The 16,980-nt window shown below is 46.2% G+C and overlaps 1 protein-coding gene and 1 long non-coding RNA gene across 2 annotated transcripts in view; one reads left to right on the forward strand and one right to left on the reverse strand.

The window, feature by feature from the left end:
* Positions 1 to 16,980, reverse strand: part of vps13b (vacuolar protein sorting 13 homolog B) — an 83,405-nt gene that overhangs the window by 11,682 nt on the left and 54,743 nt on the right. Inside the window, exons 13-14 of the mRNA XM_076988314.1 lie at positions 14,117 to 14,278; positions 4,401 to 4,556 (exon numbers count right to left, since the gene is read on the reverse strand). Coding sequence (XP_076844429.1) covers positions 4,401 to 4,556; positions 14,117 to 14,278 — 318 coding nt within the window. The remainder of the gene's footprint in view (positions 1 to 4,400; positions 4,557 to 14,116; positions 14,279 to 16,980) is intronic.
* Positions 6,692 to 7,800, forward strand: LOC143489345 (uncharacterized). The gene is made up of 2 exons (XR_013124657.1): positions 6,692 to 7,222; positions 7,522 to 7,800. It is a non-coding gene; the product is annotated as an uncharacterized LOC143489345 (long non-coding RNA).

Here is a 16,980-nt window from a genome sequence, read left to right on the forward strand (position 1 = left end):
CCATGTGCTTATTTGGGTTCTTCATCCCATCTTCCGTTTATTTGGTCAGACACATGTCTGGAAACATAAATACAAACTGGAAACATTTATTAACATGGGATCATGGCTTTTCCTTTATATATCTTAATAGTTGTTGCATTCACTTTATTTTGCATGACAGCTTGAAGTCTTCTAGGCACAGCGTGTATGAGTCCTTCTTTCCAAATCAGCCTTGTTCTTTGGGCAGGCAAGGACTACTTACTCTTTTGAATGCCAAAAGTGTTGGATGTAATTGAAGGCTCTGTGATGTAATTGAAGGCTCTGTGAAGGCCACTTTGGAGTTCTACATTTCTATTTGGTAACGAGTTGCTCAGTGGCTTTCGCTGTGCTCAAAGGGACAGTCTGTATCACAAACTCACAGCTCGCTAATATGTGTAGATAACATTTGCTTTTATGGCTTTCTGTAGATTTCAACAGTAAACACCAGATATCCTGGACCTGAAGCTTATCGGCCCACGCCATCTCACTTCCTGATCTCCACATACACAGAGATACTGACAGGGTGCTTTGCCGTATCTTCCTTCAATCTGACTGAATCATCTCTGTTGCCATTTGATCAGTCTGCAGAAGCCCTTTTCCCAAAAGGAAATCGGATTGTCGGCATGACTTTTGGCAAACTCCAAACTTCCTTCCCAGTTCTTGGCTCAGAAGACTTTAGCCCAACCACTACACCGCTCACTGTGTAATCTATTCTGGATCAGTCGTGCTGAGATGCAAACATTTGAGCTCTTAAACACTTGCTGAAGTTGTCTGGCACAGAGTTTTGGGGTTCTTCTTTGCCATGGTGTGTGTGTGTGTGTGTGTGTGTGTGTGTGTGTGTGTGTGTGTGTGTGTGTGTGTGTGTGTGTGTGTGTGCGCGTGTGTGTGTGTAATACGAATGATTTTCCTGTCAACAGTTAAGTGTGTGCATGGACTCCTCTGTCTCTTCATCATTTCTGTAGCTTTTGAAGAACTTTTCTGGCATTTTCAATGTATCTGCAATCTCTCTACATTGTTGGTACTAAAAGTCATGGAAGTGATTTGACTGAGTTTCAATTACTTTCTTGTCATGCTTTTTATGTCTTTTATGTCTCAGAATAATGAAGAATGTGCTAATCAGAACTGTGCAATCTATGTTGCCACCGATATCTATCTACACAGTACATGTCAAAGCGCTGAAGAACCCTGTTTCTGGGTTCTACTCTGCTCTGTGGAAGCTACCATACAGCTGGCTCTGGTTGTAGCCCTAATAAAACACATCTGACACACAACCCTTCAGGAATATCTGATAAGAGTAAAGTGTGTTGAATCTGTTGTTTTTATCTGAAATAATGTGCTTTTGAAAATGATATAAAACACTATTTCCTAAACAATAATACCAATATATGAGCAAATGGTTAAGAATGTTCTTAATACAACAGTGAGGATGAGCGTCCTAAGACCTTTGAGTGCCACAAGCCTTTCAGTGCAGCATACAATACAAAATCACAGCAAAATACCCACTGTAATTTCACTGAAACCTGCACGAGAATCTTCCATCAGCCAGTCAGGGCATCCTCTCCATGGTGTTGACCGTAACTCACCAAAGACAACTTGATCACAGTGTGTATGTGAGAGGTGTATGTGTGCATGTGTGTGTGTGTGTTCTTACTGCACCGATGGGTAAATGCAGAGGACAAATTTCGATTGGGGTGAAAATCACAACTGACAAACATAGCACATTCACATTTGCATGTACTAAGAGGTGTGTGTAGGAGAGTGTGTGTGCGTGTGTGTAGGAGAGTGTGTGTGCTTGTGTGTAGGAGAGTGTGTGTGCGTGTGTGGTAGGAGAGTGTGTGTGCGTGTGTGTAGGAGAGTGTGTGTGCGTGAGTGTAGGTGAGTGTGTGTGCGTGTGTGTGTAGGTGAGTGTGTGTAGGAGAGTGTGTGTGCGTGTGTGGTAGGTGAGTGTGTGTGTGCGTGTGTGTAGGTGAGTGTGTGTGCGTGTGTGTAGGAGAGTGTGTGTAGGAGAGTGTGTGTGCGTGTGTGTTGGAGAGTGTGTGTGTGTGTGTAGGTGTGTGTGCGTGTGTGTGTAGGAGTGTGTGTGCGTGTGTGTAGGAGAGTGTGTGCGTGTGTGTAGGAGTGTGTGTGCATGTGTGTAGGAGAGTGTGTGTGCGTGTGTGTAGGTGAGTGTGTGTGAGTGTGTGTAGGTGAGTGTGTGTGCGTGTGTGTAGGAGAGTGTGTGTGCGTGTGTATAGGTGAGTGTGTGTGCGTGTGTGTAGGTGAGTGTGTGTGCGTGTGTGTAGGTGAGTGTGTGTGCGTGTGTTTAGGTGAGTGTGTGTGCGTGTGTGTAGGTGAGTGTGTGTGCGTGTGTGTAGGAGTGTGTGTGCGTGTGTGTAGGTGAGTGTGTGTGCGTGTGTGTAGGTGAGTGTGTGTGTGCGTGTGTGTAGGAGAGTGTGTGTGCGTGTGTGTAGGTGAGTGTGTGTGTGCGTGTGTGTAGGTGAGTGTGTGTGTGCGTGTGTGTAGGTGAGTGTGTGTGCGTGTGTGTAGGTGAGTGTGTGTGCGTGTGTGTGTAGGTGAGTGTGTGTGCGTGTGTGTAGGAGAGTGTGTGCGCGTGTGTGTAGGAGAGTGTGTGCGCGTGTGTGTAGGAGAGTGTGTGTGTGTGTGCGTGTGTGTAGGTGTGTGTGTGTGCGTGTAGGTGAGTGTGTGTGCGTGTGTGTAGGTGAGTGTGTGTGCGTGTGTGTAGGTGAGTGTGTGTGCGTGTGTTTAGGAGAGTGTGTGTGCGTGTGTGTAGGAGAGTGTGTGTGCGTGTGTGTGTAGGTGAGTGTGTGTAGGAGAGTGTGTGTGCGTGTGTGTAGGAGAGTGTGTGTGCGTGTGTGGTAGGTGAGTGTGTGTGTGCGTGTGTGTAGGAGAGTGTGTGTGCGTGTGTGTAGGTGAGTGTGTGTGCGTGTGTGTAGGTGAGTGTGTGTGCGTGTGTGTAGGTGAGTGTGTGTGTGTGTGTGTAGGAGAGTGTGTGTGCGTGTGTGTAGGTGAGTGTGTGTGCGTGTGTGTAGGAGTGTGTGCGTGTGTGTAGGTGAGTGTGTGTGCGTGTGTGTAGGTGAGTGTGTGTGCGTGTGTGTAGGAGAGTGTGTGTGCGTGTGTGTGTAGGTGAGTGTGTGTGCGTGTGTGTAGGAGAGTGTGTGTGCGTGTGTGTAGGAGAGTGTGTGTGCGTGTGTGTAGGTGAGTGTGTGTGCGTGTGTGTAGGTGAGTGTGTGTGCGTGTGTGTAGGAGTGTGTGTGCGTGTGTGTAGGTGAGTGTGTGTGCGTGTGTGTGTAGGTGAGTGTGTGTGTGCGTGTGTGCGTGTGTGTAGGTGAGTGTGTGTGCGTGTGTGTAGGTGAGTGTGTGTGTGTGTGTGTAGGAGAGTGTGTGTGCGTGTGTGTAGGTGAGTGTGTGTGCGTGTGTGTGTAAGTGAGTGTGTGTGCGTGTGTGTAGGTGAGTGTGTGTGCGTGTGTGTAGGTGAGTGTGTGTGCGTGTGTGTAGGTGAGTGTGTGTGCGTGTGTAGGTGAGTGTGTGTGCGTGTGTGTAGGAGAGTGTGTGTGCGTGTGTGTAGGAGAGTGTGTGTGCGTGTGTGTAGGAGAGTGTGTGTGCGTGTGTGTAGGAGAGTGTGTGTGCGTGTGTGTAGGTGAGTGTGTGTGTGTGTGTAGGTGAGTGTGTGTGTGTGTGTGTAGGAGAGTGTGTGTGCGTGTGTGTAGGTGAGTGTGTGTGCGTGTGTGTAGGTGAGTGTGTGTGCGTGTGTGTGTAAGTGAGTGTGTGTGCGTGTGTGTAGGTGAGTGTGTGTGCGTGTGTGTAGGTGAGTGTGTGTGCGTGTGTGTAGGTGAGTGTGTGTGCGTGTGTGTAGGTGAGTGTGTGTGCACGTGTGTGTAGGTGAGTGTGTGTGCGTGTGTGTAGGTGAGTGTGTGTGCGTGTGTGTAGGTGAGTGTGTGTGTGCGTGTGTGTAGGTGAGTGTGTGTGCGTGTGTGTAGGAGAGTGTGTGTGTGTGTGTGTAGGTGAGTGTGTGTGCGTGTGTGTAGGTGAGTGTGTGTGTGTGTGTGTAGGTGAGTGTGTGTGTGCGTGTGTGTAGGTGAGTGTGTGTGCGTGTGTGTAGGAGAGTGTGTGTGTGTGTGTGTGTAGGTGAGTGTGTGTGCGTGTGTGTAGGAGAGTGTGTGTGTGTGTGTGTAGGTGAGTGTGTGTGCGTGTGTGTGTGTGTGTGTAGGAGTGTGTGTGTGTAGGTGAGTGTGTGTCCGTGTGTGTAGGTGAGTGTGTGTGCGTGTGTGTAGGAGAGTGTGTGTGCGTGTGTGTAGGTGAGTGTGTGTGCGTGTGTGTAGGAGAGTGTGTGTGCGTGTGTGTAGGTGAGTGTGTGTGCGTAGGAGAGTGTGTGTGGACTGTACCTGTTTTTGGACGCCGCTGAGCTGCTTGACTTTAATGATGAGCGTGGCAGTCTGCCCTTTTCTGAGGATGCTCCTGAGCAGAGCTCCAGCATTATCAATACTGAAGGGCTCTGACCACCGCCAGTTACCCCAGCCCTCGATACACACATGCAGCAGCTGTGGACAGTACACACAAGAGTGCCCACGCACCCATGAACATGTGCACGCAAACACACACACACACACACACACACACACACACACACACACACACACACACACACACACACAAACACACAAACATTTATTCATTTGTTCATCGTAGGATAAGGTAGAAGTAACTTGTTACACTCTATTTCACCTCCTATTGTTAATCTAGACGGACACTACAGAAACATCTGCTAGCATTTTTAATCCACACAACAGAATAACATTCACACAGGTCTATTCATGAACATGATTAAGAAAACGAATGGTTATGAGAACGGAAGAGGTACATGAGGGCTGATCTACATCCCTGGATCACAGCCAAATGTTTACACAGACGGGGAAAGAGAGGGGGAGAGAGAGAGAGGGGAAGAGAGAGAGAGGGGAAGAGAGAGAGAGAGAGAGGGGACGATTCAAGGGTGGAGGAAGATGAATTACTGATGATAGATTTACACTTGGACTCTGCCGTAATGCGCTAAAGCATAACAAACCAATGCGGGGGTCAAAGTGGGATATGACCTGGTACAGGGTGGAGGGCAAAGCTAAACCCACTCTTACTCTCTCACTGTTTGAAGAAAGATTCCATTTCAACAACACAGCCAATCAAAGGCTGAATTCAATTAAGGGGGATCGTCCTCGTCTAGAGATCGCGAACGTGGAAATGACATCATTTCCCAGATCTTTGGTCTCTTATTCCACAGGAAGTAGTGGAGTGGGGTAACATTATGTGCACACCCTGCCCGTCTGAAATCCATTTGTCCTCAAAACTGGCTATTTCATCAGCCCTGTCGCCAGACACGACCCTGAGCAAGGCGTACTAAGCGTGACCCCTCCCCTTACTTCAAACAGCAGAGCCACTCGTGGGTTAGCTCAGCCACAAGACAAGTGGCTGTTCACTGACACCACTGAACTGGACAAGCATAAAAACAAAACAAAACACGCACTAAAGAAGGACATCCATCTGCAAATTACTGCAGGGCGAAATCAGGGACTTTGATGAAAATCTATAACGTCATAATAGCTTACACTCTCCCTTTTATGTTTTTCTTGAGGGTGTGGAGGACTTTAGTCTGAGACAAACTTCAAACACAATGGGGAAGCCATTGCAGGTGGTGGAAGGTCATACATAAAGTCCAACTTGTCCTACGGGACAATGCCGGACAGTTGAGAACAGTGCGGGACAGTGTAGGACAGTGCGAGACAGTGCAGGACCCCTTCCACTCATATAAGAGACATTCCACTGGTGAGCTATAATTTGATATTGCTCCTGTTTCATATTAGATACCTATCTTTGTAATGGCCATATTAGAAGCTCAAAACATAGGAGAACAGTGACTGTTCAGGATAACTACTAAATTGAGTGTTACTTAACTACTACAGGATAACTACTAAATTGAGTACTACCAAACTACTACAGGATATCTACTAAATTGAGTACTACTAAACTACTACAGGATAACTACTAAATTAAGTACTACTAAACTACTACAGGATAACTACTAAATTGAGTGCTACTAAACTACTACAGGATAACTACTAAATTGAGTGTTACTAAACTACTACAGGATAACTACTAAATTGAGTGCTACTAAACTACTACAGGATAACTACTAAATTGAGTGCTACTAAACTACTACAGGATAACTACTAAATTGAGTACTACTAAACTACTACAGGATAACTACTAAATTGAGTGCTACTAAACTACTACAGGATAACTACTAAATTGAGTGTTACTAAACTACTACAGGATAACTACTAAATTGAGTGCTACTAAACTACTACAGGATAACTACTAAATTGAGTGCTACTAAACTACTACAGGATAACTACTAAATTGACTGTTACTAAACTACTACAGGATAACTACTCAATTGAGTACTACTAAACTACTACAGGATAACTACTAAATTGAGTGCTGTTCCTGGGTTTGGTGTGAAACCGCCCGAGCCCTCTGGAGCACAACAACCCAATATATGAATGCAGACTCAGTCAAACCTAATGGCGCATTTCCACTAGGGCCTGCTTGGCGCGGTACGGTTCGATTCGCGACGGTTTGTGAGTGTTTCCATTAGTACCAGTACCCTGTGAGCTGGCCCCTTTGGGTACTTTTTTCGTACCGACTCGCTCGAGGTTCTAACCGTTCCGAAGCGGTACAGTTCTGTGACGTGGAGGGACAGCATGACACTGATTGGCCAGGGAGTGTCGTCACAGGTTGCGTCAGGAGAGCGACTCCTCCGCTATGCTATGGACTCCTCAGCCATTTTTAAAACCCAAGGAGCGAAGTCTGTTCCCTGGTCAAACGCCGAGGTACAAACCTTTCTGTTAATAATCAGCGATCAAAAAATCCAGGGCGAACTGGACGGGGCCACTAGAAATGTAAAGGTTTTTAGCGAGGTTTCCGCGCTAATGGCCACTCATGGCTACCAGCGGTCCGTTCAGCAGTGCCGGTCGGTCCAAGCTAAAAAAGCTTAACGCGATTACCGGGCGGTGAAGGACCATAACGGACGCAGCGGAGCAAACCGCAAAGACTGGAAATGGTTCCAGCAAATGGATGTCGTATACGGTCACCGGCCAGCCAGTAACGGAAGAGAAAACGTGCTGGACATTGTCGGTGCTGGAGGCCACGGAGAATGGTGAGTGTATTGTGATTTCACAGTTTTACTACTAGGCTCGTAAAAGATGTAATATGAACGTAATATGAACGCATCTATTGTAAACGCAGGAATTTAGAGCTGTGTTTGTAGTTAATGTTACCACCACAGTCACTACTGTACAATAGCTAGCTCTTAGCCTTGCTAGTTGCTAGTTAGCTGTAGCCATAAACACAGCATGAGCAGCGATGACGTGCTACACATTTTGTGCAGTTACGCTATATTGTTGTTGCTTTCACGGGAATGCTTGTGTTTAATATTTGTTATTTTTTACGTTCAAGATTCCCCTTCCACTGACGAGGCGAGCGGAGTTGGCGGAAAATGTTTCCTTCAACCGGGCTTTCCTCGGGGTGCTTGGCGAACTTGTGAACACCATGCGAGACAGACGCCAGTAAAAGCACACAAAATGTTGCTTGTAGTACTATAAATATTTATTTCATATAAAGCTATACGTATATATTTGCTTTTTGCACTTTTTTAAAACTATAACTATATTATTTACATATGTTGTACTTTAAATATCTATATTTCATAATAAAGTTTGATTTCATTTGATTGTATGACTGATGCATTTTATGCAGGGTGTGTTCAGCCTGTTTGAGTAATACCAAATTATTATCAATAATTAGAGCAACCACATACAATAATGAAGATAAAGATAAATAAGATACAATAATGCTATGTGTTAAGGGGCGTCGACCGGTGTTGTGGTCGTATACAAATGATGTCACGACACTACAACCCGCGCGCCAACAGCGACTCCACCCACATTGGGGTGGTTCACCATTGTAATGGAAACACAACGCGACCGTACCGTTCCGTTGCGAATCGACCCGTACCGAACCGTACCGCGCCAAGCAGGCCCTAGTGGAAATGCGCCATAAGAGGACAAATGTGTCCACGTTGAACTGCTCCATCACTCAGATGGTCGGCATTGTGATTGGCTCACATTATTAACTATAAACACAGAAGGTCTAACCAGCCCTTTAGAAGGTGAAAACACAGGATGAACAAGCAAGCCGTACAAAATTAACCATAAAGATGATGTCACATAATATTTAACACTTTTACTTTTTTAAAATGTGTAAAACACCCCAATACATTTGCAAATGCATGTTTATGTCCAACATATTTTAAGGAATAAAAATGACTACACGTATGCCATTAGTCCTAGTTATTTAACAGCCTTGTGGAATAGCAATAGCAGCTATAAGAACAATTAAAGATTGAGACGCGGTGAGACAAGCCTTTCCTGCTACCCACCCTGGGCTAGCCACCTCCTGCCTAACCAGTTATGATGAAGGACCAACCCACTGCCCTGGCCTCTCACCACCCCAATTCCCCCATGCTATAGCTGTATCTCCACGGCCTTTGACCACTATTACTGACAATCAAGAAGTCTAGAACTCATAAGAATAAGAATTACATAGAGAACATATGTATATAAATACACACAAAGATCAGATAATTTATCATTCATCTTTGTTTATGTATTTCTCTAATAATTGTCGTCATGGTGACTGGCGTCGGCCAGAGGAGGATGGGTTCCCCCCCTGATTCTTGGTTCCTCTCAAGGTTTCTTCCTCATGTGCTTAGGGAGGTTTTTCCTTGCCACTGTGTGTGTATGCACCTTGCTCTACCTGTACAGCATTTTCACTGCTGGATTATGGATGTTCTACAGCTGCGCGATACAAAGACCCTTGAGAAACTCAATAATAGGAAGACCCAAAAGTTCCTAGAAGTTTTGGCCAAACACCTGACTACCTTTGCCAGAAAGTCTTGGCTGATAAGGTGATAATGATACAAAACAGACGTCAAAAATAAGTGAGATGGCTTACTAACGAGAAAATCAGAATCTCAAATCTGAAAAAGAAAATCTTTACCCTTAAACTGGTGTTCTGACCTCAGATTGGCTATGCATAACCACAGACTTATGAATCTCAAGGAATTCATTTTTTAACTTTTCTGTGTGTAATTGTTCTTTGTTCTCCACCTACTCCCATTTTGACAAATCCCAAAGTAAAACCACCAAACATGGATGTTGTTAGAAGACCACTGACCCAGTTTAAATACCTCCATCACCTCCTTTCACCATTCAGTTTCATTCCTTACTTTCCAGTCTATAAAGTTCTAATCATTTTTCAATACCTTCAATGCTTCTGCTTTACAAGCACGACACCATAAGAATGGTAGACTGAGAAACTTCTTCAGAACTACACGTCTGTTTGCTTTCACTGACTCCTCCGTTATTACTTTTCATTTCACCATCTTCCCATAGAAGCGCAGTGTGCTATATACTGAATGGTGTGCTGATGGCACTACTCAGTCTAACCCCTTTATCTGTCCTTTGCTAGGGCCACCTAAATTGTTCAGGTTCAACTACAGGCCTCAAACACCACAGTTCATATCACAATAATGATACTTGTCTGTCTAACCATCCTATCCATTTGTTCATCTCTCCATCCTTCCAAAGGAACATATACATTTTTCATTTTCAAGCCAAAGCCACCAAACTGATGCCATCTGAATTTCATATTGATCAATCTTGGTTTATATACTTTATAGTTAGCAGACATAATGCATACCAACAGTCATCCATCACCTCATTTTAATACCATTCTGAGTTTAGGAGCTGGAGTCACTAAACTGGTATAGAGGTTTAATACAGACCCATAATACAAAACACCAGCCCAGACTGTCTTTGGACTTTTCTCTCAAGGACATTATTTGCGTGTGTATGTTTACTATTAGCAATATTACCTACAGTCCTTTGGCAACTGCTACTGTGACAGAGACACCACCCAGTCCTGTGGGACAGGCAGGAAACAGCACATCCTCCTAAACTCTCTCCAGACTCACATTAATACCTCTCTCCACCCCAACACCACCCACGCCCTCCCCCTCCCACCAGACACAGTCCCACGTTCCAGCGCTCCCCAAGGGTCCAGACCTCACCGCAGAGTTCACTGCCCCTGTACAGTGCTTCACTGGGCAAATTAGAAGCAAACAGACTCCTCTGCATTGTTGAGTGCATGAAGATGGACTGCGAGTAGGAACAGGGCCCTTGTTGTTTAGAGGCTCAGTAGAAGGACCAAGCTGCTCAGTTAATTGAAAGCAGCTTTGGTACATTCAGACAACAAAGGAGGTGAACACAACATCATGCCCCCCCCCCCCCCCAGCTGAGAGAGAGAGAGCTAGAAAGAAAGAGAGCACAGGAAAAAGAGCAAACAGAAGATGATGAAAACTTCAGAAGTGGGAAAAATTGCCTGGAGCACAGTGGTGTCACGCTGTGATGTCAAGGCTTGAAATGCAGTCATTGTAATATGACTGTAAGAACAAGTAGTAAGAAGATGCTGGCAGTGAAGACCTTTCAAATCCAGACTCCGAACACACCACCCCCCACATACAGGACCAGCCCACGCCCTCATACGGGACCAGCCCACGCCCTCATACGGGACCAGCCCACGCCCTCATACGGGACCATCCCACGCCCTCATACGGGACCAGCCCACGCCCTCATACGGGACCAGCCCACGCCCTCATACGGGACCAGCCCACGCCCTCATACGGGACCAGCCCACGCCCTCATACGGGACCAGCCCACGCCCTCATACGGGACAAGCCCACGCCCTCATACGGGACCAGCCCACGCCCTCATACGGGACCAGCCCACGCCCTCATACGGGACCATCCCGCGCCCTCATACGGGACCAGCCCGCGCCCTCATACGGGACCAGCCCGCGCCCTCATACGGGACCAGCCCACGCCCTCATACGGGACCAGCCCGCGCCCTCATACGGGACCAGCCCACGCCCTCATACAGGACCAGCCCACGCCCTCATACAGGACCAGCCCACGCCCTCATACAGGACCAGCCCATGCCCTCATACAGGACCAGCCCACGCCCTCATACACCGCACCCGCGAGTTAATGTGGCAGCTAGTGACAGCCCGACAGACAGTGCTGGATTCCAAACACATTGTAAGGCCACCAGATTCACCGTGGTCTCACACACATCATGTGGTACATGCCAGATTGTCTGAGTGAAAACCACGACAACAGGGTTGAGTCTGAACTGTGGTGAGATGGTGAGAGAGAGGGAGAGAGAGAGAGAGGGAGGGAGGGAGAGAGAGAGAGAGAGAGAGAGAGAGAGAGAGAGAGAGAGAGAGAGAGAGAGAGAGAGAGAGAGAGAGAGAGAGAGAGATATGCTCCCACACTAACCACATTATGTGTCTGAGGGACATTAGTGCAGGAGTATCTCCAGGCTCAGACAGTGGGCGGAGCAGGTCTGTGTCAGTGTGATGCTGCCAGAGGACAATAGGACATTAACTCCAACATCAGACAAAGACTCTCAAAGCACTCCAACCATCCAGACCAGGACTGAAACAGCAACTCACACACGTTTCAGCATCAGCTCCAAAAAGGAAAGGCTTTTTTTTATTGAGAATACTTAATTCATTTGTTTTGGTGAACATGGGGAGACATAGCTGCCTCAGGAGTTAAAACATCTCACCATCTGAACAGGCAAGCACATATCAGGCCACAGTCTCCCCAAGGCTGAGTGTTAAAAAGCTGAACTAAAATTACAAGCACCTCTAGTAATGAGTACTGACTAAACAATGCCATTTCTAGTAACGTTCATGACAACAGCTGCTGTATGAACATGTCATCTTTATATGATTTCACAACACACAATCACAACACACAATCTGAAAATTATTTTGCCATCCCAATAATAAAGGAAAAGGCCAGTGGGTTGACAAGCATTACAGATGGTAAAACAAAGATTACTAGATAAACCTAAAACTAGATTAACCTAATTCTTTAGTGTAAATGTCTGTTGAGAAAGGTGTCTGCGGTATTCTAAACTGACCTCTTCAGTATTTTGAGCAAACACTCTGTATTAAGATAAAATCTGTCTGCCTGTAGCCATTCTGGCAAAACATGAAGACTACCGATAGCATTTGTAGGACATGGAATATTAAATCAAATGAAATCAGTAATGCAGACGAGTGATTTCTGCATTACTTCACCTGTCATGGATTTTCCCAGCACCACAAAGCGAGAGTAGGACTGAGCTGAGAATGTATGCTGAGATAGACAGACAAATAAACAAAAGGGATTTCAAAAAGGATCCAGGTCAGGTTGCAGGAGAAAACATGCAATTTACTAGGAATCTCCCTAAAAAAAGAAATAATGTAAAACTTAATGTTATCTGGGCCTAAAAGACCATGACACACAGACTACCTGACCTTGGTGAATGGTGAAAAACACAACAACCTTGATGAAGTACAGATTCAATGGGTACCATCTAGCTACAGGTGCCAGCAGACACTAGAGATCTTGGTTGCCAAAGCGAAGAGTTTGCAAAGAGAATGAAGAGCCAAACAAAGCCCAAACATAACCCAACAAAGCCCAAACATAACCCAACAAAGCCCAAACATAACCCAACAAAGCCCAAACATAATCCAACAAACCCCAAACATAATCCAACAAACCCCAAACATAACCCAACAAAGCCCAAACATAACCCAACAAAGCCCAAACATAACCCAACAAACCCCAAACATAATCCAACAAACCCCAAACATAATCCAACATAATCCAACAAACCCCAAACATAACCAAACAAACCCCAAACATAACCCAACAAACCACAAATAAAGTCCAAACAGAGCCAAACAAAACCTACTTAAGTAAATAAAAGTGGAAAATTTTGGACATCAATTTAATCACACTAGTTCAAAATAACAACAATAATAGCTACAATAATAAAAATTATTATTACTAGTGATACATATTATTGGTGTCATTATTATTATTATTACTAGTGATACATATTATTGGTGTCATTATTATTACTAGTGATACATATTATTGGTGTCATTATTATTATTACTTTTCTTGGTTTAAATCTTGGTTTTGTTGTCCACCCCTAGCCTTAGACAGGGAGGGAAAAGTATAGCAAACCCCACACATGCCCCTCAGGCCACATCAACACCTTCGGTTTAGACTCTACACACCTTTTCACCCACTTACATCTATATTATCAGAGCCTTAACGCCATCTGTATCTCCCCAAAAAGCCAGTGAGCTCAGGGTTGAGGCCTCTCCTGGGAATCAGAGACTGGCCAGATCATCTCGTTTTTATCATTGCATCAGCTTTCTATCCACAACATTTTATGTATATATGTGTGTGTGTGTGTGTGTGTGTGTGTGTGTGTGTGTGTGTGTGTGTGTGTATAAAGCAGAGGGGACCAGGTCCTCATATTAAAGCGATGAGGTAATGCATAGTCAAGCCAGCCCTATTTCTTGTGAATTCGGTCTGTTCACACACTAATGTGTGCAAACTCAACTCACACAGTGGGTTTGCTGCTTTAGACACAGTTCTTTTTGAACAGCGTTTTTGGAAAATATACCTTGTTTTTTCCTTATTTTCATAGTCTAACAAAACAGATGTGGTAAATAAGAAGAGAAATCAGGCAAGATAAAGGTATGGAGTTTGAGGATAGTACTGTCCTAACACTGACCATCACTACTAGGAGAAGAAGCAGACATGAAGGAAAACAGCTCAGTAGAAGAAAGAGGAGGAGAGTAGGGAGGGGAGGGATAGAAGGTGTGAAGGTAGTGCTCTTCTCTCTCCCTCCTTCTCTTTTTCTTTCTCTTGGAGTCTTGGCTGGAATAAGTTGACCTCTCACATTGCTTCGATTGCTTTCGATTAACAGTTTGGGTTGTTTTTTTGCTACAGGTCTTACATTCAGGTGTTTATTGCATTTCTTTGACAGACAGTAAAGTAAAATTCACAATTTACACATCTTGCACACCGAGAGAGTGAGAGTGTGTGTTGGGGGGTGTGTGTATGGGGGGTCAGACTCACCTGTGGGGATTTGTGGGATCTCCAGCAATACTGGTGGCTTTGGCCACTGTCCAGCACCACACTTTCATCTGTGTCCACCTGACCAAAGCGCAGAGTCTCCTGAGTGTCGTTACAAATCACATAGTGACTGAAGAGCGCTTCCTCCGCCGCTGGGTTCAGGTTCTACACACACACACACACACACACGCACACACACACACACACACACACACACACACACACACACACACACACACACACACACACACACACACACAGGTCTGTGAGCATTTGTTAATAACATTAGAAAAAAATCTATAATCTATTAGTTGTGTGTGTGTGTGTGTGTGTGTGTGTGTGTGTGGGTGGGGGAGGGGATGGGGTGTGTGGAGTGAGTTAGTGAGTGTTTGAACTGAGATTGTCCAGAAGGTAGGCTTGCAGCAAACTCAGAGGAGTACTGAGCTCATACCTCTCTCTCTCTCTCTCTCTCTCTCTCTCTCTCTCACACACACACACACACACACACACACACACACACACACACACACACACACACAATCACACACACACACACACACAATCACATGCACACACAAATCATCAAAAGGCCTCAACGGACAAAACAAGATGGCCATCTGTGGAGAAGTGTAGCTGTGTGAGCGAGTGTGCGGTACTTGCGAGTGAGTATGTGGTACGTGCGAGTGAGTGTGCGGTGCGTGCGGGCGAGAGTGTGGTGCGTGCGAGCGAGTGTGCGGTACGTGTGAGCGAGTGTGCGGTATGTGCGAGCGAGTGTGCGGTACGTGCGAGCGTGTGTGAGGTGCGTGCGAGCGTGTGTGAGGTGCGTGCGAGCGAGTGTGAGGTGCGTGCGAGCGAGTGTGCGGTGCGTGCGAGTGTGAGGTACGTGCGAGCGAGAGTGCGGTACGTGCGTGCGAGTGAGCGGTACGTGCGAGCGAGAGTGCGGTACGTGCGTGCGAGTGTGCGGTACGTGCGAGCGAGTGTGCGGTACGTGTGAGCGAGTGCGCGGTACGTGCAAGCGAGTGGGCGGTGTGGGGTACGTGCGAGCGAGTGTGGGGTACGTGCGAGCAGGTGTGCGGTACATGTGAACGAGTGTGTGGTACGTGTGAGCGAGTGTGCGGTACGTGTGAGCGAGTGTGCGGTACGTGTGAGCGAGTGTGCGGTACGTGTGGATGCTGGGCCACATACAGGGGCGTCCTGCTGGCACTGCAGCTGCAACACAACGCTGCTGTCCAGCTGCGCATCAGGTGGTGTGAGAGTGGAGTTACCCTATAGTCACTCTCCTCATCCACACCCTTGAAGAATCTGGAACCTACCCCAAGCCCCGCATGTCCAAAAGAATGAGTCTGACTAAATCCAGAGGGGAAGAATGAGTCGGACTAAATCCAGAGGGGAAGAATGAGTCGGACTAAATCCAGAGGGGAAGAATGAGTCGGACTAAATCCAGAGGGGAAGAATGAGTCTGACTAAATCCAGAGGGGAAGAATGAGTCGGACTAAATCCAGAGGGGAAGAATGAGTCGGACTAAATCCAGAGGGGAAGAATGAGTCTGACTAAATCCAGAGGGGAAGAATGAGTCGGACTAAATCCAGAGGGGAAGAATGAGTCTGACTAAATCCAGACGGGAAGAATGAGTCGGACTAAATCCAGAGGGGAAGAATGAGTCAGGCAAAATCCAGAGGGGAGGAATGAGTCGGACTAAATCCAGAGGGGAAGAATGAGTCTGACTAAATCCAGAGGGGAAGAATGAGTCGGACTAAATCCAGAGGGGAAGAATGAGTCTGACTAAATCCAGAGGGGAAGAATGAGTCAGACTAAATCCAGAGGGGAAGAATGAGTCAGACTAAATCCAGAGGGGAAGAATGAGTCAGACTATTCCAGAGGGGAAGAATGAGTCAGACTAAATCCAGAGGGGAAGAATGAGTCAGACTATTCCAGAGGGGAAGAATGAGTCAGACTAAATCCAGAGGGGAAGAATGAGTCTGACTAAATCCAGAGGGGAAGAATGAGTCAGACTAAATCCAGAGGGGAAGAATGAGTCTGACTAAATCCAGAGGGGAAGAATGAGTCGGACTAAATCCAGAGGGGAAGAATGAGTCTGACTAAATCCAGACGGGAAGAATGAGTCGGACTAAATCCAGAGGGAAAGAATGAGTCGGACTAAATCCAGACGGGAAGAATGAGTCGGACTAAATCCAGAGGGGAAGAATGAGTCAGGCAAAATCCAGAGGGGAGGAATGAGTCGGACTAAATCCAGAGGGGAAGAATGAGTCTGACTAAATCCAGAGGGGAAGAATGAGTCGGACTAAATCCAGAGGGGAAGAATGAGTCAGACTAAATCCAGAGGGGAAGAATGAGTCGGACTAATTCAGAGGGGAAGAATGAGTCAGACTATTCCAGAGGGGAAGAATGAGTCAGACTATTCCAGAGGAGAAGAATGAGTCAGACTATTCCAGAGGGGAAGAATGAGTCAGGCAAAATCCAGAGGGGAAGAATGAGTCAGGCAAAATCCAGAGTGGAAGAATGAGTCAGACTAAATCCAGAGGGGAAGAATGAGTCAGACTAAATCCAGAGGGGAAGAATGAGTCAGACTAAATCCAGAGGGGAAGAATGAGTCAGACTAAATCCAGAGGGGAAGAATGAGTCAGACTAATTCAGAGGGGAAGAATGAGTCAGACTATTCCAGAGGGGAAGAATGAGTCAGACTATTCCAGAGGGGAAGAATGAGTCTGACTAAATCCAGAGGGGAAGAATGAGTCAGACTATTCCAGAGGGGAAGAATGAGTCTGACTATTCCAGAGGGGAAGAATGAGTCTGACTAAATCCAGAGGGGAAGAATGAGTCTGACTAAATCCAGAGGGGAAGAATGA

Source organism: Brachyhypopomus gauderio, unplaced genomic scaffold (assembly GCF_052324685.1).
Source record: "Brachyhypopomus gauderio isolate BG-103 unplaced genomic scaffold, BGAUD_0.2 sc61, whole genome shotgun sequence".
Taxonomy (NCBI): domain Eukaryota; kingdom Metazoa; phylum Chordata; class Actinopteri; order Gymnotiformes; family Hypopomidae; genus Brachyhypopomus; species Brachyhypopomus gauderio.